The following is a 22901-nucleotide window of genomic DNA, read 5'->3' on the forward strand; positions in this document are numbered from 1 at the left end:
TTACTCAGCATTAAATATATATATATATATATATAAATTACGTAACGCACAAGCTGAGTGAAGCTTGTTGAGTGTTTGTATTTAACATTTACGTCTATAATCCATTAAATAAACAGGGTGATCTCACAGATTGTGCGGCCTGTGAATTTTCAGTCGAGCGATTTTGGTAAAATGAGACTCCAAGTGTTTTTATATGCAAATATCAAAAGAAAGGTACAATAATAGCTAAACTGTTATCAGTAATTATTACTATTAAGACATCAGCTTAAGCATCTGCCAGGTCTCCGAGTTTAAATCAAAAGTGGTTCATATCTATTTTATCCCAATGGATCCCAGATTATTTGACGGCAAAGGGGAGAGGATTTTAAAACATCCCTTTAAAACTCAGAAGTCATGAAGTCAACAACTTGAATCGGGCGGTTTTGCTGATCTCAGCAGGATTCGGAGCCGTGACACGTAGCAGCATTTCCCAAGGACATAGGGAGAGAAGGAAGGAAGGTCAGCAAAACCCATCCCTTTCTGTTAACAGTGACATTCCAGGGTGATTTTCCTTTAAAAATGCTGATTCCTGGCCGTAATTTATTCTAGACATCATTATTTAAGTCTTTTTCTTTTAAAATTCTTCCATCACTGCAGTTGTCAGTGCTGAAACGCCCTTCTCCTCCATCAAGACATCCTAACGGAAATCTCTATTTGTCAACAAAATTTGAGTTCTATATATAAATTACCAACATATCCAAGACTGAAGCAAGAGAATTGTCCCCAAACTCTGTCCCTGCAGCAAACATCTGACGTAAAACCAATGGGAGCTTCTGTGTTTCACAGTGGAACCTCCTGTGTTCCAGTTTGTACCCATTGCCCCTTGTCCTATCACTGGTTGTCATCGAGAAGAGCAGCGCCGTCAGACACAATATCAGCCAAAAGAAACAAAGAAGGTAGTGACTTGCAGACTTTTTCTAGCCCTTACTGCACTTAGAGCCAAGTTTTCTACCACCCCAATCACTGTGTTCATATCTCCTTGACATGAAGAAGGTTTGGCCCCAATAACTCGAAAGTCCCTACAGAAAGATCCTCTGCCACCTCTCTGTGTTTTCATAGGAAATAATATTAAGGAATTTTTATAACTATCTCACTGTGCTGTTGTTGTCAAGCTACTCAGCTTCTCCTGTTTCTTTTTCTTAAATCAACATCCTGCATGACTGGTTCAGAATGTCCACTGACATGTTCACTGACTTCAGAATGTCCTTCTGAAGAACAAGGAAGCGAAAAGATAATCCAGGGACATATCCGCACCACAATGACACAAAAATACGGGAATGAGTGAAAATTACAAAAGCAGGTTAAAAAATAGGGTGAGAATATGATGCAAAGGGCTGCAAAGTGTATAAAGTGACTATTTAAATCAACAAAAATTGTAGAAACCATCGGTGTTTCCTCAATGTCGTGGCAAACGTGAGAACAAGAAACACTCGAAGAGAACAAGTGCCCTGATTTGTTTGCTCAGAGCTTTGTATTTTCGAGGGTCAGTAGTTTTGGGCTTGTCTGCAAGTTCTTTGTCTGGTCGCATGAGTCGCTTGGCGATTGTTCCTTTATAATTCAGCCAGGGTCATTGTTTGTAATGACAAAAAACGTGTTGCCGGTGCACTAAAGTCAACTCTGAGCAGAGAAAAGCATTGAACGGCCACCAACAGATGCCCATCGTCCAGAGACAAAGTCCTTTTAAAACAAATAGAAGCAAAATTAATGATAATATTAAATACTCCTCCTAGATTTGCATCCAAGGATCTCACGGTTGTGCGCTGGAGTTGTCCCATTTAATGATGAGGGTGTGGAAGGTGATTTTCAGTGACTTACCCTGGCGCAATCCCCTTTGCTTTTGTATTTCCTCGTTCTTGGCGAAAAGCAAATAAAAATCATGTTGAAATCCAACCCTCAGACTCTGCTTTGTAAAACGGGGGTTTAAATTGTTCAGCATTTTGTCACTGGTTTCTGCTATTCAAGGATTCCTACGCCCACCACATCATCATCATCATCATTCTTGAAGAGCACTGGGGTATGTGGTATGTCGAACATTTGCAGCTGGCTTTATTATTCTTTAATTTGGCAGGAAAATGTACCAAACAATGAATTCTTTTGTTGCTTAGTTTTAAATACATATCTATATATTTACATAATTTGGAAGGCAGGTTAAAGAAATGTGCTTGGCTTGAGGATGGGTGAGAACCACGACGATTCTTGGCTCCTATGGGATTGAATCACACGAACACAGACGCACCTCCAAGAAAACTCTTGAGATTTTTCCTTATTATGTGTCAAAGGTGGGAATTTACCAGCAATGTCTCCCCGAAGCCTTCACGGTAGAGATGAAACGTCCTTGACTCAGAGATACTCGCTCTTCTGGATAAGTCTTCAAATGTTCTCTGTTCTACAAGAGTATAGACTGAGGGACAGAAACCTTATATTGACACACAAATGTGCACGCGAAAATGAATTTCATACCAAATCCCATGGTTCTTAATAGTTCAAAACACTCCTTTGGCAGAGAAATGTAAAAAAAATCAATAAAATAAAATCAGATCCCGATCATACCCATCCTCATGAGCTTTCATTTTATTCCATTTTTATAACCATCTCTTTTGCCATTACTGCTTTTAGTTTTTCTTCAGTTGATTCAATCTCTGTGTCATCATTTGTCCAGTTTGCTTTTCATTTCTTTCTTCAAATAAATCCATTGAATAAAAACTTTCTTTGCTCCGGCAATTCCCAATTGCCATTTGGATTTATCGCTCCCATATGGTTTTGTTTCTCGACATGGGTTTAAAGTTACTTCTCACTTCCAGCAAACTATTTGGTGAACAGGCTTTTCAAACGATGCTCTCGGCGTAAGTTTAGTGATGGTGATATTCCAATATCAAAAATGTCCATAAATTCCATCTATTACTCAGCATTTGACCATGAGCCAGCACTGGGCCCTTGTGGCCAGGAAGGCCAATGGTACCTGGGGTGGGTTAGAAGGGGGTGGTCAGTAGGTCAGAGAGGTTCTCCTGCCCCTCTGCTCTGCCCTGGGGAGACCACACCTGGAATCTTGTGTCCAGCTGTGGCCCCTCAGTTCCAGCAGGACAGGGAACTGCTGCAGAGAGTCCAGCGCAGCCACCAAGATGCTGAAGGGAGTGGAGCATCTCCCGTGTGAGGAAAGGCTGAGGGAGCTGGGGCTCTGGAGCTGGACAAGAGGACACTGAGGGGTCACTCATTCATGGGGATCAATATCTAAAGGGTGAGTGTCAGGAGGATGGAGCCAGGCTCTTCTCGGTGACAATCAGTGATAGGACAAGGGGCAATGGGTACAAACTGGAACACAAGAGGTTCCACTTAAATCTGAGAAGAAACTTGTTCGTGGTGAGGGTGGCAGAGCCTGGCCCAGGCTGCCCAGGGGGGTTGTGGAGTCTCCTTCTGTGCAGACATTCCAACCCGCCTGGACACCTTCCTGTGTAACCTCATCTGGGTGTTCCTGCTCCATGGGGGGATTGCACTGGATGAGCTTTCCAGGTCCCTTCCAATCCCTGACATTCTGGGATTCTGAGATTTCAGATTCAAAGGGACGTCACCTGCCGACTGACGTGGTTCTACAAATGGGACGCGGTGCTAACCCACAAAGGATCTTTTCAGGATAATAAAGATGTTTTCCAACTAAAATTCAAGTGTATTTTTTAAATTTTAAATTAAAACGGTATTTAAACAGTAGGAAAAAGGCAGAGTGTATTTCATAGAGTGGACCCCACGTTCCTGAAAAGGCTTTTCACTGAAGGATTATCAGATATTCTTTACGAATCAGACTAAAATCTAAGGACCTAAACTGTTTTTAGGCATTTTTGTCATCTACGGAAATGAGCGACGTGTTCTTAAAATGGCTCCAAGTCCCTGTATTGTGATTATTATTATAGAATCGCAACACAATGAAAGAAATTCTCCCAAACAATCAAGGAAAAAAACCCATCCCAGGAGTTTGCCAGAGAAGATTAACTCGTGTTTCCCAAATATCGCTCGGGAATTCCATGAAAAAATCTTTAAAAAGGAACATTACAACTGTGTTCCTGAAGGAACATCGATGGGTTCATTGCTTGGGCTGTTTTCTCTTGAAGCCGACAGTATTTTATACGCTTCTGCTATTTGAGACACGACAGTGACGGGTAATAAAAACCAACAGAAAAGTGAATAAAATGGGATCTGGTGGTGTTAAAATATCGTGCAATTAAATCACTTTTTAAGCATGGCCTGACTGGAAATACCTATTTTATTCTCATCATATCATTTGATGAATGTAACAGCATTATAATAAGCTGCTTTTTAAATTTATTTCAGCATTGCTCTACGATTAATGCTCAAACCTCCTTAAAAACTACTTAATTTTATAATACTTCTGCTCAGATGTCCTAACAGTACATAGAATAGCGCGAGCGATGGTTAAATCACGTACAAAAGATGTCCCAAGAATCTGGTGAGTTTGGGATTTCCATCACACAAATCTGTGTTTAATACTTAGTCTTTACTATGAAATAAATGGAACTAATCACCAAAGGTAATTTGAGGATCACCGTGTCTGATATCTCCAGGGTAAACCTTCACTTGAACGTCGATACGGAGAATTTAAATACAGATATTCGTACTTGAAATCACATATACACACCGTGAAAATGACCCAAGACAATCAACGCCCATTGAGAAGAGCAAGAAGTGGGTCAACAAATGATTTGTTAGATTATTTGGGTATTCACGTAACAGTCACAAATACTTGCGAAGACATTTTAAGTGGAAAAAAAATACATCTTCCTTTTCATCCACCTTTTTCCTAGAGCTTTTATTTCTCTTCTGTTGAATTCTCACCTGCTAAATTACATCATTACACCTGAGGTCTAATAAAAAGCACTGAACAATTTGACTAAAAGGAGCAGATTTAAATGTTTCTTTCTAGTATTCTTTAGCTTGAAGTTGAAACCTGATTTCTACCTATCTCCACATACCTGGTATTAAACTTCGGTCAAAAGTAGCTTCTCCAAATCAATGTAGGCACCCAAAAGATCAGGATATTGTCATGATTCTTCAAGTACATTTTCTCCCAGTATCTTTAGATGATTTTCAGTGCCCAGAACTTTGAGTTATGTGACATTAAAGGCCCTGAATGAAGCATTTTAACATCTTTTTTTTAAGTTTCTGATACCCATGAAGACTTTTTCAAGGTAAAATTGAAGGGTGCTGCTTGATGCTTTTGCCTGATGCTGCTCCCAAGGGGTCCTGAGGAACCGGCTGCACCGAGCAGGTTCGGCCCATTAATGATGAATGACACTTGGTATTACCAGAGACACGTTATTGCTTTTAATTATCATTAAAGTCCTTTGAGCAGTTACCTTAGTGCTTCAATAACAACAAAATAATACCCTTGTTCATCTGGACCACACCGTTCCATGTAGTCAGTTGTCCGTTGTTATGAGTCTTAACAAATCGACTCGTAGGGAATATTTGCTTCTCTTCCACAACAACGGGGTTTATTGGAGCTATAAAAGCCTTTTTAGACGAGACGACAACTTGAACAGATGGGAATTAGTTATTTTCTGTATGAAAACTAGCAGGTAGGCAGACAAATCGTATTGTAGGCTTCCCCCTCCTCCTCCTCCCTTGACCGAGCTTTCCAATCAATTATTTGTCCAGTGATTTGTAAATGCTAAACAGGAATTTCTTGCCTCGTTAGACCCTTCTGTGGCCTAATTCCAGGATCAGCTCTGATCCCTTCAGAGCAGCGCAAAGGAACGTTTAGGATCATGGAATCATAGAATGGTTTTGGTTAGAAAAGACCCTCAAGGCCATTGAGTCCAACCATAACCTACCCCTGGCACTAAATCATGTTCCCTAGAACCTCATGTCCGTCTGTCCAACTCTCCAGGGATGGTGACTGCAGCACTGCCCTGGGCAGCCTGTTCCAATGCCCCACAGCCCTTTGGGGAAGAAATTGTTCCCACATCCAACCTCAACCTCCCCTGGCGCAACTTGAGGCCGTTTCCTCTGCTCCTGGCGCTTGTTCCTGGGGAGCAGAGCCCGACCCCCCTGGCTCCAAGCTCCTTTCAGGCAGTTCAGAGATCAGAAGGTCTCCCCTCAGCTCCTGTTCTCCAGCTGAACCCCCCAGGTCCCTCAGCCGCTCCATCACACTTGTGCTCCAGCCCCTCACCAGCTCCGTTCCCTTCTCTCCACTCGCTCCAGCACCTCAAGGCCTTTCTTGTGAGGTGATCCCACCACCCCTCTGGCCACCATTTTGAGCCCTGAGGTGATTTTGGTGCCACCATTTTGTGTTTTGAGGTGATTCTGGTGCCCCTGGGGTCACCATTTTGAGCCCTGAGATGAGGGGCCCAAAACCGCCCACAGGATTGGCGGTTTGGCCTCCCCAGGTCCCAGCACAGGGACGGTCACTGCCCTGGGCCTGCTGGCCACACCAGTGCTGGTACCAGCCAGGATGCTGTCCTGAGTGGCCTAAACCAGAATTTCTCTCTCCCAATACCAGCTGCACACCTACTCACTCTGATGGAGGCCTGAGCCATTTACTGACCTCTCAAAGGAGCCGAAAACTGATGTTTTGCGTTGCCTTTTGAGCGTGCGCCGCAAACCACAGGACGCATAAAGAATCACAAGCACGAGCCCAGAATTCAGCTGCAGGAAGCGATTCCAAGCCAAGAACGTTGTTCTAAAGACCGTGCCAAAAATACAGCTCAAATTGTCATTGTCCACACAGGCTACGTCAATTCTCCATCCATCCATCCATCCATCCATCCATCTATCCATTCATCCCATAAAACACCTCCACTGTCACCAAACTCAGGTTGAAACGCAGAAGCAAATCTTTCAAAGGTGAAAGGATAAAAGGTGTCTTATAATTTGACAACCATGTATTTGTCTGTTGTTGACCCTTGAGCCACTGAACCAGTCCCTTCATCAAAAGATGGGCATTATAACATGTTTTGCCTTCTTTTAAACCACTTTCCGTGTTCCTTGAAGGCAACAAAATCTATAGCAAGACGGAGACGTTTTGGTAGAGGATTTAAACCAGCCCATCTTTGTCTCTACCCCTGTTGCGTCCAGATGACTGCTTTTAATTCTTAACCTATATTAAGTTGCTGGATAGTTCATTTGTGATGAAAGACACGCAGATATCTAGTTATCAGTTTTCAGTACCAACTCCATTATCATTTGGGTCCTAAATAACCACTCTGGGGACACAGGATGGTTCATTTCTCATACAGAGAATTCCTACAAACCGCCATTCGACTGATACATATTATCAGTCCACAGTTTCAATAACGTTTATAGTTTAATATGTCATTTAACAGGTGAGAGAGTCAGTCCAAAGACGGAGCGGTATTTGCCTGAACATCGCCATCAAGAACTTAGAGAACTGAAGCCCTGACCAAAAGAACAGATGGACAATGACTTGGAGAGAGGCCCGAGGAGAAGCACTGTGTTTAACTGGGTTCTCCGACACGGCGGGGCTCCTGCTAACAATGGCTGCTGGGTGGACTTCACCTGCTTCTTCAGCCAAATCAGCCCCCGCCTCCTGAAAGCTGTTGTTATGAGGGTCTCATCAACCCAAGGACAAGAGCTGCCATCCACAAGATGTGTTCTCACCTGCAGCCTCAGTCACGCGTGTCCCTCATCTGCTCCCTCAAACAATGGCCAACAACAAGGAGCATGGCCAGGAGCTCGCCAAGGGTCCTGAGGTCACCCAATGGACCAGAGAAAGACCCGTGAATGCTGGACATGTAAGTGTTGGCAAAAGAAAGCGTGAATCTTTCCAGCCTGCACAGTACGGGCCTGGGTTGCAAAATCAAGGTGGAGATGGCCTGAAACAATGGGAGCAAGGGGGGGTGAAGAAGCATAAAAGGTGACTCCAGAATGGACACCGTTCAAGACCTTCCCACTAGAGGATCTCAAACCATGACGGAGGACCAGCCGGACTCCACGGGACCAGAGGGAGCTTCTGGAACTGGACTGGTGATAAACGCAACCTCATTTCTCATCTTTACCTTTACGTCTCCCCGTTTCTTTCCCCTTTCTTTTTCTTACTTTCTATCTCGTGCCACTTTACGGGCAAATTAATAAAGTAACACTGCTTGATTGAATTATAACCCCTTGGCATTTTGGTCGCTTTAATTTTGCGCTCTGAGATCAAGGTAAAAGAACCATCACGAGTCCATCGCCAAATGGAACGTGACGACACGACAAAACCTGTGCGCATGCGTTCACTTTTTAGAATGGTACGTGAGCTCTTCACATGGTTTCAATGTAAATACGTGCGAATTCCAGGTAACTCTTTAAAAGGGGTAATAAATAATAGCAGCTAAAACTGCTGAGGAAAAAACTCTCATTGTATCTTTAATTCTTTGCGTTGTTAAAAATTAAAACCCCAACCAACCAAACCTCTGTGAATGATCCGTACGGGATGTCTGTCTCCGTGACTTCTAAAATAGGAATTTTGTGTGTTTTAGTTGAACTTTTGTGATGTAGCCCCCACCTGCATCACCAGGTGCTTCCTGAATTTGGGGGATCATTCGACACGACTCGTTGGTCACTTTCTGGCAGAGCTGACGATTTCGGGAACGGTTCTTTGTGGTGTTACAGCGCCGTTTTGAAACAAGACGGCTGAGTTTCATTTCCTGTTCAAAACTGGGTCGTTTTCTGACATCTGACAGAAAAACCTTGAAGCCTGATCCAAATCCTGAATGGTTTCTATATAAAATATAAAAGTCTGAAAGCTTTTTATTAACTCCTAAAACTATTTCTCAACAAGACCACTGGGACTGTGCTGAGGTACCTCCTTCCCCGTCTTAACCCTTGTGCTTTCTTCCTACCAAGGATTTTGATATTTTTTTGGCTTTCAGTCATTTTCCTTCTTCTTCTGCTTTGCAATCAACCTTCGCCACTGATTATTTCTCTTTATTCCTTCCCAAATCACTCCTGCTCGCTGCGCCGGCCTCCCGTTGCTTTCTCCTATAAATACATCCACGGTTTCTTCTACGTAACCTCCTATGCAGGAAATACTTTTCATGAGCATCTGTGAAATCACAGCATGTTTTTTTGGCGATCAACCCTTTTTTTTTCTAACGTTATTTCGGTCCAAATGCCAAAGGGAAACTCGCTGACAAGTCAGAAGCATTATCAAGAAATGGTTTTATTATCCTATGAGAAATGATTATTGTTTTAAGATAAGTTGGCTTGATTTATAGATCAGGCTTTGCTATACCCTGTTGTTACACCACGGAGGAATAAATACTTAGTCCACTGGATATAAACGGCCTCTATGGACGAGGAACTGGCTTGTGGTTAAAACATGAGGTGAGACGGAGCTGAAATGTTACCATCACTGTGCTTTTCATCTGTGCAACAGAAAGAGTTGTGATTCAGACCTGCTCCTGTGTCTCGAGTTCACTTGGAAAGGGCCATGGGACGAGTAACGTGATCTTTCAGGGTGCGGATATTGAAAATATTCAACGCTGCCATAGCTAGAAGTGGCAGTATTACTTACTGGTAAGGCCATCTAACCTTCTCTTGCTTGTGATTCTGCCAAAATTGCCATCAGAAGTGGTTGTTTTTCTGGTAGGAAGCCTCTTCTCACTTCCCTGTGCGTGTTTATCCACGGTCAGACAGAAGATAAACGCTCAAAACTGTAGTTAGCACACGTTCAATAGAATACGAAGGAGCTCAAGTTCTCCAAAGCAGCACTTAGGTATCAACTGCATAATACACGAGCATTTAAAATAAAGTTTAAATTAAAGAGAGCGCAACTCTGTATTAATTATTTAACAAGCTACGTGGATGCATAATCACCCGCCTTATTAAAGGAATTAATTTCCCTGAGGTTTTATGAGCACAGATGCACAGACTGATGTCCTTGGAAGGGAAAACCGAGTGGTATCGGCTCTTGGGAAGCATCTCCTGGAATATTCACACCCTATGGCTCCACTCATCCTCCATTCCTAGGAATAAAAACAACATAGCAACGCAAACTCATGGCAAAGGAAAGTCCCTGTGCCCATCTGATATGGTAGATAACGCAATCTAGGGCTGGCTTAATTGTAATTACAAGATATTTGTGGCTCGCAGCTGACAAGAAGGGGAAATGAAACAATGGTTCTTTCACTTACATAAATCGCCTCAACATTCTAAAGGGAGTATTACAGGATTTTAAAAGAATAGCTGGTACTGAAATAATAAAAGAGATTTATAGAAGAAAATGGAAACCTCTAGTGACTTCGAAATTCTTTTATCTTAATGCTATTTTTTCATTTAGGACAGAATCTCCACTTTAGAAAAGGAATTCCCTGGGTGCTTCTAAATCATTCTAAAAAGCATAAAACAATAATGTGTGTGCGTAAAATGATTTCTTAGCGCGATAACATTGGCTCTGCTTGTTCTGGAGTCTACAGAGATCTGCATTCAAGCAAACGTTCGCCTTTTATTTATACAGGATGCACAATGGGCAGCCTTTGCTAGGATAACATTCCTGAGACAATTTAAGACCTTCAGCTAATGCATTCACTTAATTCTCAAGTCAAATAAAGTCATCAGAGGAAAGAACCATTTGCCATATACATCCTATTCATTTCTTGGCATAAATTCACCAAAACCTCCTGCATCTCGGGTTATTTTTAAAAACACCACCAGCTTCAGCCAAATCTCATTCGTTCAAGTTGTACTTGGGGTCTGTACTTACGTGTGTTTTTAATGATTGTTAAAAGTGGTTGTTGACGATGTCGAAAACACAGATTTGGACTCACCAAAGCTCCTGACAATGCTCCCAAAGAACAGGGCTCAGCAGAAGATGAATATTCCAGCGCTGTCGGCTTGTGAGGTTGCTCCAGTTAACAGCAGAAAACAACCAACCAAGGAACCACAAGTCAGGGCTTCCCAAGCAAAACCATAGAATCATTTCAGTTGGAAGAGACCCTCAGGATCATCGAGTCCAACCATAACCCAACTCTAGCACTAAACCATGTCCCCGAGAACCTCGTCTAAACGCCTTTTAAACCCCTCTAGGGATGGTGACTGCACCTGGGCAGCCTGTTCCAATGCCCAACAGCCCTTTCTGGGAAGAATCTTTTCCTAAAATCCAATCTAAACCTCTCCTGGTGCAACTTGAGGCTGTTTCCTCTCGTCCTACCACTTGCTGTTTCTTGGAATCATAGAATAATTGAGGTTGAAAGGGAGATGTGAGTCCAACCTGCGCTCGGAGTTGGGCCAAAGGGATCAAGTTGCCCAAGGTTGTGTCCAGTCAAGTTCTGAATGTCCCCATGGGATGACATTCCTCCCCTCCCTGAGCCACTGCTTCTGTCTGACCACCGTCATGGCAAAACGTTTTCCTTATACTTCATCAGAATGTTCCCATTTGTTCCTGCCCATCATACCATCATTTAAAAAAGAAATACAAAACCTGGCTCAGTCTTCTTCACACATTTCCCACTAGGAACTGTAGATTATTAAGACTGTTAATCATAGAACAGTTTGGGTTGAAGAGACTTTCCCACCTCCCCCAGTGCCCCCTCTGCCATGAGCAGGGACATCTTCACCAGCTCAGGTTGCTCAGAGCCCCGTCCAGCCTGGCCTGGGATGTCTCCAGGGATGGTTCATCCACCACCTCTCTGGACAACCTGGGACAGGCTCTCACCACCCTCAGGACCAACAATTTCTTCCTCATGTCTGGCCTGAATCTCCCTCCTTTAGTTTAAAACCATCACCCCTTGTCCTATCACAACAGGCCCTGCTCAAAAGTCTGTCCCCATCTTTCTTCTTGGACACTCTTAAGGCCACACTAAGGTCCCCCCGGAGCTTCTGTTCTCCAGCTGAACACCTCAACTCTCTCAGCCTGTCCCCCAGCAGAGCTGTTCCAGCCTCGCATCATTCCTGGGGCTCCTCTGGCCCCTCTCCAGCAGGTCCATGTGTGTCCTGTGCTGAGGACCCAGAGCTGGACCAGCACTGCAGGGAGGTCTCACCAGAGCGGAGCAGAGGGGCAGAATCCCCTCCCTGCACCTGCTGCTCACGCTGCTGGGGATGCAGCCCAGGACACGGGTGGATTTCTGGGCTGCAAGCGCACGTTGCCGGCTCATGGCCAATCTTGCACCCCTAAGTCCTTCTCCTGGGAGCTGCTCTCCATCCCTCCATCCCCAGCTGGATTGACATTGGGGGTTGCCCCAACCCAGGTGCAGGACCTTGCACTTGGCCTTCTTGAACCTCATGAGGTTCATCTGCCTCCACTTCTCCAGCCTGCATCTCCTTCTCTGTCAGAACCCATTAAGACAGCGCTTAAAACCAGGCAAGGATGTGCAAACAGCACAGGTCACCTGTCACTTGAAAAGCTAATCTGTGGAATTAAAACAGGAATGCTGTAACATGTCTCAGTATCATCACCCTTGCATAACCAGAGATCTGTTCCGGGAAAATGACGTAAGGCAAAGTTTCTATTTAAACCTGCTGTATCACCCCCAGGACTCTGATCAGGAACAGGAGCCAAATTATACAATCACACTTCCTTGTGTTGAGCATCTACACACAGATTCCTGCATTGAGACGAAACTTGGTTGTTGATCATTTGGTGGGGTCGCTTTATTTAAAATGTTATTATTATTATACCCTACGATACCATTCGGGATCCTTAAAGGTGACGGTATATTTGGCATCAACCACAAAGCTCCACTGATGACCTGGCTCTGTAAAATCAGATTTTCCCGAAAGATTCCAACTTTTAAACCAAGTCTTGAAAGGGAAACCCTTGAGAGCGACAGGTATTGGAAACATACTGTAGAAACAAAATAAAAGGGTTTATTAACATATTTTACACCGTGTAGAAGAGTTTGGTTGGTGTGAAGGACACGTGCACCCGTTGCACGGGCTGTAATGGAATAAATTGCTGACACTCGTTTCGTCTGTAAGTCTAGACTTGGAAATCAATTTTAGTTCTCTCTTTCTACTGACAATAAGCCAAGAATTATTGAAAATGTTCACAACGTCCTCCCCCTTTGTTTTAAATTAACGTTTCCTCATTATAAGTTGCTTTATAAAGTCGAGGCGGCTCATGAAACGAACTGGCAGAGCAGTAAAACATGAAATGAAGCAGTAACGAAGTTTCTAAAGACGTAGGTATCAAAACAGCCTCAAATTGACTTCAAGCATTGTCTTACACTTTGTTCTCACCTCAGTTTAAAGTGAGTTTGTAGACTCGATCTTAGCAATCAGGTTTAAAGAAAAAAGATGACGACGGGGAATGAAGTGCAGAGCTCAGCTTTGTGGCAAGACTTTGTTAGATCCAGATGTAAATTCCCAATGAACACGGAACAACCTCGGGTGTCTCTAATCCAACACGTTACACTTTGCCAACGCGTTTCACAAATACCTTGTGCCAGCATAAACACTATTACTGCAAAATATATCACCCCCTACTCCTTTCTCTTAGCAACAATATGGATTTTATTGCTTGTAAACTGATGAACATGCTACGTGGACACATTAACATCACCTGTTTGCCGTCGGTTCAACTTGCACAGGATGTAACGCTTGAGTTTTCGCGTACACATCCTATAATAAACCTCAGTGGTTTATCCTCTTGGCTACGTAGGAGTCAAGGGATGAGTGTTGCAAAAAAGCTGGATGCTATAAAACTGAAAGCGCAATTATAAAATTATAATTTGGTTAAATGTGGATGAAAACCTTTAAGAAAAGTCACTAAAATGTCGCTGAGCCAGAGCGGGGTTTTGGCAAATAGAAATAAAAGGTAATTTAATACGAGAAGAAACAGACAGCAAAAGGCAGCCAGATATCTCTTAATCTGCTATTTATCACTGGATACAAGTTGACATCAAAGTTCAGAAGATAATGTCATGTTTTCTAGGAAGGCGAGCGCTGTCTGCACATGCCGATGGTCCAAAGTGATGCTTTTGGAGAGCGTTACCCACTGTTTAACCCCGAAACCAGCAGAATTTCAACCCAAAACGCAGTGTTTGAGCCAAGCCAACCCCAGCTTCAAACAAGCCAGAAACCACACGATCCAATTCTCTTTCTGGAAACAATAAGCCAATTAAAACTAAAACCTATGAAGAAATTGGTTATGATGGTTGCAAACAGAAACAGATTCTGAAACGCTTGTAAATAAGCACAAGTTTTACTGCCTTACACGTTAATAGAGCCAAATATGAGCTGAAATCTCTTCACGGCATTTTCAATTCCTAAAGTTTTTATCATCTTTGGGTAAAATACCTAGAAAAACACTGAGAGCTTCAACTCTTTAGTGGAATCCATACTGAACTAGTGGTACCCAGCAGCTGTCATTTCATATCTAAATGCCATTTAAAACAATTGCTCTAGAAAACAAATATATAAGATATGTCTTTAAAAACAGAGTAAAATGACTCTATTCTTCCACTTTCCGCATGATTCCCAATGGCTCTATTCTAAAACTGATACTTCTATTCTAAAACTGATACTTCATTTTACACAGAAATACCACAAGAATATCTAAGGACTTAGTAATATTAAGATAAGACGCAATTTTAAAATGTTACTCTCAATAGAAGAATGAAAATGTTCAGTTTGGAAAATACAACTGTATTATAGCATATAACATATTGCCTAGAAAGGGTTTTCATACCTTTTCAAAGTACCTCCCTTCCGAGAGGAAGGATTAGAAACATTTAATAGACAATATCTTCATTTCTTTATCCTTCACAGAATCACCGAATCGACTAGGTTGGAAAAGACCTCAGAGATCATCGAGTCCAACCCTTGGTCCAACTCCAGCCCATTGACTAGATCATGGCACTAAGTGCCATGTCCAATCTCAGTTGAAAAACCTCCAGGGACGGTGAGTCCACTTTGCTCCATTTCCAGTTCTGGTATCTCTTCTTTATTCTGTAGGCAGCAATTTTCTCTTTAACTCTTCTATTTTAACATGAAATTCATGTGCTATTGTCTTGCCTGCTTGACCAAAATTGGCAAGATGTTACTACACCTCCTGGTCAGAAGACTGAACTTTGCTTATACGGAATGATTCTTCACCTTCAAATCTTCACCTCTCGCTGGAGTTCCTCCTCCATATTGTTTATTTTCAATCACTACACTAAATAGAACTATCTTTTTCTCAGTATGGTTCCCACACACATTGCAGAAGGAGGAGAGGTGTAAGAGAGAAACCAGGACCTTGATAGCAAATCTCCTTCCCTTATAGACCTCAAGTATTTACTTTAATCCCACATCTCCTGTATCTCTTCATCAGTTATTTATCTATGAGATAAACCCTCGCTGAACCAGTAACAACGTCGTTCTTTTACGTAAGCAGTGGGAAGTTTGTTGAGAGCTCCCGGCAAATGTGAGACATTAAATCGGATGAATCACCCTTATCCCCAGGCTTGCTGACTCCTCAGGATCTCTTTCTGAAGGACGTTTTCCCTTTTCAAGAAAATTGTTCCCACCTTATCGTATCTATCTATGTGTGAACTGACTCCAGGCAGCTTTTAGCACCAGATCACAGGATCATTTTGGTTGGAAAAGCCCCTGAAGATCATCAAGTCCAACCATAAACCAGCCCTGGCACTGCCCCATGTCCTGAGAACGTCATGTCTGTCTGTCCAGCCCTCCAGGGATGGTGACTCCAGCACTGCCCTGGGCAGCCTGTTCCAATGCCCCACAGCCCTTTGGGGAACAAATTGTTCCCCACATCCAACCTCAACCTCTCCTGGTGCAACTTGAGGCCGTTTCCTCTGCTCCTGGCGCTTGTTCCTGGGGAGCAGAGCCCGATCCCCCTGGCTCCAAGCTCCTTTCAGGCAGTTCAGAGATCAGAAGGTCTCCCCTCAGCTCCTGTTCTCCAGCTGAACCCCCCAGGTCCCTCAGCCGCTCCCATCACACTTGTGCTCCAGACTCCTCACCAGCTCCGTTCCCTTCTCTCAACTCGCTCCAGCATCTCAAGGCCTTTCTTGTGAGGTGATTCCACCACCCCTCTGGCCGCCATTTTGAGCCCTGAGGTGATTCTGGTGCCCGTGGGGGTGCCATTCTGAGCCCTAAGATGAGGGGCCCAAAACTGCCCCCAGGATTGGCGGTTTGGCCTTCCCAGGTCCCAGCACAGGGACGGTCACTGCCCTGGGCCTGCTGGCCACACCAGTGCTGGTACCAGCCAGGATGCTGGTGGCCTCTTGGCCACCTGTGCACACGCTGGCTCATGTTCAGCCGCTGGCACCAACACCCCCAGCTCCTTTTCCGCCTGGCACTTTCCAGCCGCTCTTCCCCGAGCCTGTAGCGCTGCCTGGGGTTGCTGTGACCCCAGGGCAGGACCCGGCACTTGGCCTTGCTGAACCTCAGACAATTGGCCTCAGCCCATCGATCCAGCCGGGCCAGACCCCTCTGTATGGCCTTCCCACCCTCCAGAACATCAACACTCCCACCCAAAGGATGACCTTGTTGCAAGGAGATGTGGTTTTGCTCCCACACAGTGAGAAAAACCCCAAATTTACAGCTTTTCATTAAGAACACAGTTGTTGACCAGACAGCGATTCAAGTGCTATAAATATCTGAGAGAGATGCAGAAACAGAAGCCTGAACGTTGTTGTTTCCTTCCAAAGCAATTTGGCTCGATGAAAGAACTCGCGACTTCGCTTTTCAGACACCTACGATTATTGATCTAGAAGAACAGGTTGCACAGAGAGGTTTCTATATCAAAAAAATGGTTTGCTTTGAAAAAAGCCTTCAAAACAAGTTCTACAAAAGAAAGGACTGGACAAGAGGGACCCAGTAACTGGGTAAAGAAACCACCAGAGATCAGCGGCAGCTTTAGGAATTGGACCCCGTGCACGTAAAACATCGATGGACATCCAAAGACTTAAATGTTTATGGAAACTCAAAGAGATGAAGGTCCCGCTGGGCTCGCTCTGGCTTTACTTTGTCAAACACACCGAATGTATCCAGACATGGAGAGGAAACGAGAATCCCTTTGCAGGGTTTACGTTACAACATCCATAACCCACCGGAGCCAGCCATAATCTTACCTATCTGCTCATGTTATTATTATTTCAAATGACTGTTTGGTTTGTTTCCTTGCAAACGTATTAAATTCACTTCCAAGCCAGAGCGTTAACTGACGACAGCCAACCATCCATGTAACCACGGAATTCTCTTGTGCAAGCATTGATTCATCATTTTATCTCCAGTATTACAAGGAAATACTGACTTTATAACCATTTCCATGCACTCCACATGTAGTCAGCACAAATATCATGTTTTACTGATAGAAATGCAGCCCTGCATTGGCGCTTAGACACTCTGAGCTACTTCACCTCTCCAGAAAAGCAGGTATTAGGGATGCCAATGAATTTATAACCCAGGCTGTGATTTACTCGAAGTAGCACACAAATATTGCCATAGGAGTAGTTAACTTATATATATAAATCCCTCAGAGGCGTCATTTGGTGCTCTCATTTTCTACTTCGCTCACCTGCTCTTCGTATCAGTATTTTTTCCTCCCCACTACGCAAAAGCATGATGAGAGTACAAGTGATTTGTTGTAATACGGTGCGAGTTCCTCAAGAAAGCCATTGCAAATGCTAATTACAGGCTTCCAAGTTGCGGCGCCTGATTGCATCACCTGGAAGTAGTTTGTGGATAGCAAATTGCAATAAACTTTGAAAATGTCAATACCCGAAGCGCAACTACATAAAGTGTGAGTTAAAAGAGCTGATTTTACAATTTAAGTGTATCTAAGACATATTTAAGTAATTCTGGGATGATATTAAGCAAAATCCGTGAGCAATCATATTTGAACTTTTTACGGCTGTAATTTCCTATGAGTTCAAGTATCTGCTCTTGGCTCGACTTGGCAAGCGGCCTCAAGTGAGAATAGCAATTCAGAGTTTGAAACCAAGGTATTTAATGATTATATTTTCATTAATCAGACCATAAAGAAACGCTCTCATCAGCTAATTGCATCCAAAAGATTATGGGATATGCTACCGAAGAAGTAAATCTCGAGATTACTTAAGGTTGACTACAATAGGAAAACAACAAGTCTTAGTTTTATAGACTTGGTTCTGAGTTTTGCAGAAGAAAGTGAATTAAAAAATAAAGGTAACTGCTTAGCTTGAGGTTTGATAATCGGTACCATAGATCCTGCACAATATCACGATACCCGTTGTCATAATTTACTGCAGCATATTGGAAAAACCAACATCACAGTCATGAAACAACCCAAAATTTTGTACTTAATTCATTTTGCTTTCCAGATTTTAGCTCTCTTACCTTCATAATGTTCACTAGGTCTGTCTGATAGTAGCGATCTTGGTGCGCGTTGGCAGCCGCTAAGGTGAGAAGATAATCGTTCCTGGCATGGATGGCCTTGGAATTACACTCGGATCGACGCGCTTTTAACTGCAATAACAAACAGAAGTTAAAAGATGGGTAATAATGAGGAGCTAAAGGATGAAATGCAAATTAATAGTAGATTAACATGCGTATTTATGTATGAACAAAGCCAAATCTTTAAAGGATTAATAGCCTCGTGTTTAACGGGAAGGGGTTTATAATGTATTTTCCCCCATGCAGTTGGTAATTTCACACACGGTCTTTACTGAACAATTGTAATTCCAACTAGACAAAGTCTTGTCAATTCGATCCTATGTAATTCTGTCCTCTTATCTCATCACTCGTTCTAACGATGCGTCTTCCGCAATGTCTGTCATCTCTGCATTGGTCAGAGGTCTCGTGAAATCAGCTGCAAAGCACCATTGCAAGAAACATTGAGGACTTTTTATTCCACTCACCTTCACGCTCGCCTTCTGCAAGCTTATTCGGGACTGAAAAAGACTAAGTTTGGACCTGAAACAAAATTAAAAGGAGAATTTAAAGCTTTATAGCTTTTCTAGAGAAGCGCAGGATCAACAAACCACTGCACTTCACTTCTGTAAAATTTGACTTAGTTTCTTATGCCTACATTTTGATTGGTATAGTTTAAAGAAAAGCTTAAGAATAATATACTGCACTGCGTGCCCTAAAATTTTCTGTGCAGTTTAGCCTGATTTTTGAACACAATTTCAATACATTGTGAAATGGGGCGGCAGCTGCAACTTGAGCTCTTTAGGGCTTTGATGGATTTGGAGTGAACCCTCTGGCCACAAAGTGCTGTAAATTTGAGCTACTGGTCATCTGATGAGATATTAATGTAACATCGTTAGTAATTCTGTCCCAGCTGGAGGGGTATACGTGACACATATGTATTTTTAAAAGCAGAAACCGTCTGATTTTCACCTTTGGACTCATGAAATTCTTTATGAGCTACGTGAAAGACAGCGGTTTGAAAAGTGAATAAGAAAACACAATCAAGTAAATAGTTATTTTAAGCTGAACAATAGTACAGTAGAAATCTGCTCCATAATTCCCAAAGTCAAGTTTTATGTTGTGTTTTATTTGGTTGGAGTTTTTTTCATTTGTTTGCGCTTGGTTTTTGTTATTTTTTGTTTGTTTCTTGGTTGTTTTTTCATTTCGTGTTTTTTTTTAATGTTTGTTTTCACAGAATCACCGAATCGACTGGGTTGGAAAAGACCTCAGAGATCATCCAGTCCAACCCTTGGTCCAACTCCAGCCCATTGACTAGATCATGGCACTAAGTGCTATGTCCAATCTCAGCTTAAAAACCTCCAGGGCCGGTGAGTCCAGCACCTCCCTGGGCAGCCATTCCAATGCCTGACCACTCTCTCTGCACAGAATTGCTTTCTCATCTCCAGCCTCAATTTCCCCTGGCACAGTTGAAGCCCATGGCCCCTTGTCCTATTGCTGATGCCTGGAGAAGAGCCCAATCCCCACCTGGCTACAACTGCCCTTCAGGTAGTTCTAGAGAGTGCTGAGCTCCCCTCTAAGCCTCCTCTTCTCCAGACTAAACAAGCCCAGCTCCCTCAGCCTCTCCCCATAGGGCTTGTGCTCAAGTCCCTTCCCCAGTCTTGTTGCTCTTCTCTGGACCCGCTCCAGCACTTCAATCTCTTTCCTGAGCTGAGGGGCCCAGAACTGAACACAACACTCCAGGTGTGGCCTCCCCAATGCAGAGCACAGGGGAAGGATCACTGCCCTTGTCCTGCTGACCACGCTGGTTTGGGTACAGGACAGGACACCATTGGCCTTCTTGGCCACCTAGGCACACTGTTGGCTCATGTTGAGCTTCCTGTCCATTAGTCCCCCAGGTCCCTTTCTGCCTGGCTGCTCTCCAGCCACTCTGTGCCAGCCTGGAGCTGCAGGGGGTTGTTGTGGCCAAAGTGCAGGACCCGCCACTTGGCCTTGTTGAACTCCATCCCATTGGAATCAGCCCATTTTTCCAGTCTATCCAGATCCCTCTGCAGAGCCCTCCTGCCTTCAGCAGGTCCACACTCCCTCCCAACTTGTCGTTTTTTTTAAGGTTTGGAGGTGTGTTTGTTTTGTTGGATTTTTTTATTAATTTGTTGGTTTTTTTGTTGTTTTTACATCCTTCAGGCATTCCAGGATATTTTACTAAAGTTCTTTTCATCATCCAATCCTCATCGAGTAAAAGACAAAAAAATCCTCTAACAAACCCAGAATTTCTTTGCATTGTGAGAATACAACAAATGAGCTGATGCCCAATGAGTCAGTTATACTTCACTATCAATAAACTAACGCAAGTCCAAATGTGCTTTATACGCGTGCAATGATTTAGCCATATGCTATTAGACAAACGTACTTGGCCTCAATATCGGCTTTCTCCCGCACCGCTTGAGCCATCTGTTCCGTCTCAAAATATTTCTTCTTGCCTTTAGCTAAATCTTTTACCGTCTCTTGTAGTTCAGCTTGGATCCTCGTCAACTGCTCCACGCACTGGAAAAGTAAGGAAACAAAACATGGTATTTTTTTACGTCTAAATAATATGACGATCATTGTTTCATTGCTTTTCATTATGTTTTATATGGGACGGCGCAGCCTGCGAGTCGCTTCTGCTCAATTATTCATGTTTTAAAGAATATCAAATCCTATTTTCTTCCTGTCTTCTGCCGCTGTTTAACTATTTGAATTCAATGATTCAACACACAAGTTCTGAAAGCGTCAGATGAGCTAATTAGTTGAAATAATTAGAATACAATTGGGAAAAAGCCAAAGGCAAATGACTGTAGGTGATACAAAAAAATGATTCATCTTTCCTTCTCTATAATTTAAAGCGTAAGACAAAACCCACCACGTAAAACACAACAAGGACTGTTTGAGAAACGTTATTTTAAGAGTTGGGTTTTCTTCATTTTATTTCCAACAAACAGAGTTGTATCAGAAAATATCAAGAAAACTTCAAGGTTTAAAATGCATCGTGAGACACTCAAGGAGTGAAAATATAAGTAATTTCATCTCTTGTCACTCATGTGACCCAACCGGCATTACAACATATATTTTAATGTTAAAATATAACATTTGAAGGAATAGAAGAAAAACTACGGTACTAGTTTTGACTGGGAGAGCATTAATTTTCTGTGTAGGAGCCGGAGGCCAATCTGAGGAGCCCCGTAGCGCTGAGGCCCCAGAGGAAGGCCGGACAACGGACGAGTTTGCCTGGGTTGATGAGGACTGGGTTAGGGAGCAGTTAGGCAATCTGGACATTCATAAATCCATGGGTCCGGATGGGATGCACCCATGGGTGCTGAGGGAGCTGGCTGAGGTCATTGCTGGACCGCTCTCCATCAGCTTTGCCAAGTCTTGGGAAACGGGAGAGGTGTCTGAGGGCTGGAGGAAAGCAAATGTCACTCCAGTCTTCAAAAAGGGCAGGAAGGAGGACCCGGGTAACTCTAGACCGGTCAGCCTCACCTCCATCCCTGGGAAACTGATGGAACAACTTATCCTTGGTGCCATCTCAAGGCATATCAGGTATAAGAGGGTCATTAGGGGCAGTCAACATGGCTTCACCAAAGGGAAGTCGTGCTTGACCAAATTCACTGACTTTTATGAGGACATGACGAGGTGGATGGATGATGGCAGAGCGGTGGACGTGATCTCCCTTGACTTGAGTGAGGCATTGGACACAGTGTCCCACAGCATCCTCACAGCTGAACTGAGGGAGTGCGGTCTGGGTGATCGAGGAGTGAGGTGACTGTGAACTGGCTGAAGGGAAGAAGCCAGAGAGTCGTGGTCAATGGGGCAGAGTCCAGTTGAGGCCTGGATCTAGTGCAGTGCCTCAGGGGCAGTGTTGGGGCCGCTGTTATTCAATATATTCATCAATGCCTTGGACGAGGGAATAGAGTGACTGTCAGCAAGTTTGCTGGTGACACCAAGCTGGGAGGAGTGGCTGACACGCCAGAGGCTGTGCTGCCATCAGAGACCTGGACAGGCTGAGAGTTGGGCAGGGAGAAATGTAATGAACTAGAACAAGGGCAAGTGTAGAGTCTTGGATCTGGGCAGGAACAACCCCAGGTTCCAGTGTGAGTTGGGGAATGACCTATTAGAGAGCAGTGTAGGGGAAAGGGACCTGGGGGTCCTGGGGACAGCAGGGTGAGCATGAGCCAGCACTGGGCCCTTGTGGCCAGGAAGCCAATGGTACCTGGGGTGGGTTAGAAGGGGGTGGTCAGTAGGTCAGAGAGGTTCTCCTGCCCCTCTGCTCTGCCCTGGGGAGACCACACCTGGAATCTTGTGTCCAGTTGTGGCCCCTCAGTTCCAGCAGGACAGGGAACTGCTGGAGAGAGTCCAGCGCAGCCACCAAGATGCTGAAGGGAGTGGAGCATCTCCCGTGTGAGGAAAGGCTGAGGGAGCTGGGGCTCTGGAGCTGGACAAGAGGACACTGAGGGGTGACTCATTCATGGGGATCAATATGGAAAGGGTGAGTGTCAGGAGGATGGAGCCAGGCTCTTCTCGGTGAC

General features: G+C 43.8%; 1 protein-coding gene across 1 annotated transcript in view; it reads right to left on the reverse strand.

Moving 5' to 3' along the window:
- The window catches only part of FCHSD2 (FCH and double SH3 domains 2), a gene marked incomplete at its 3' end in the record, with an annotated part of 166427 nt that overhangs the window by 57124 nt on the left and 86402 nt on the right, over positions 1 to 22901 (reverse strand). Inside the window, exons 6-8 of the mRNA XM_080350470.1 lie at positions 20750 to 20883; positions 18828 to 18882; positions 18307 to 18435 (exon numbers count right to left, since the gene is read on the reverse strand). Of these exons, the coding sequence (XP_080206596.1) occupies positions 18307 to 18435; positions 18828 to 18882; positions 20750 to 20883 (318 nt within the window). The remainder of the gene's footprint in view (positions 1 to 18306; positions 18436 to 18827; positions 18883 to 20749; positions 20884 to 22901) is intronic.

Source organism: Nesoenas mayeri (genome assembly GCF_963082525.1).
Source record: "Nesoenas mayeri genome assembly, chromosome: 1".
NCBI lineage: Eukaryota > Metazoa > Chordata > Aves > Columbiformes > Columbidae > Nesoenas > Nesoenas mayeri.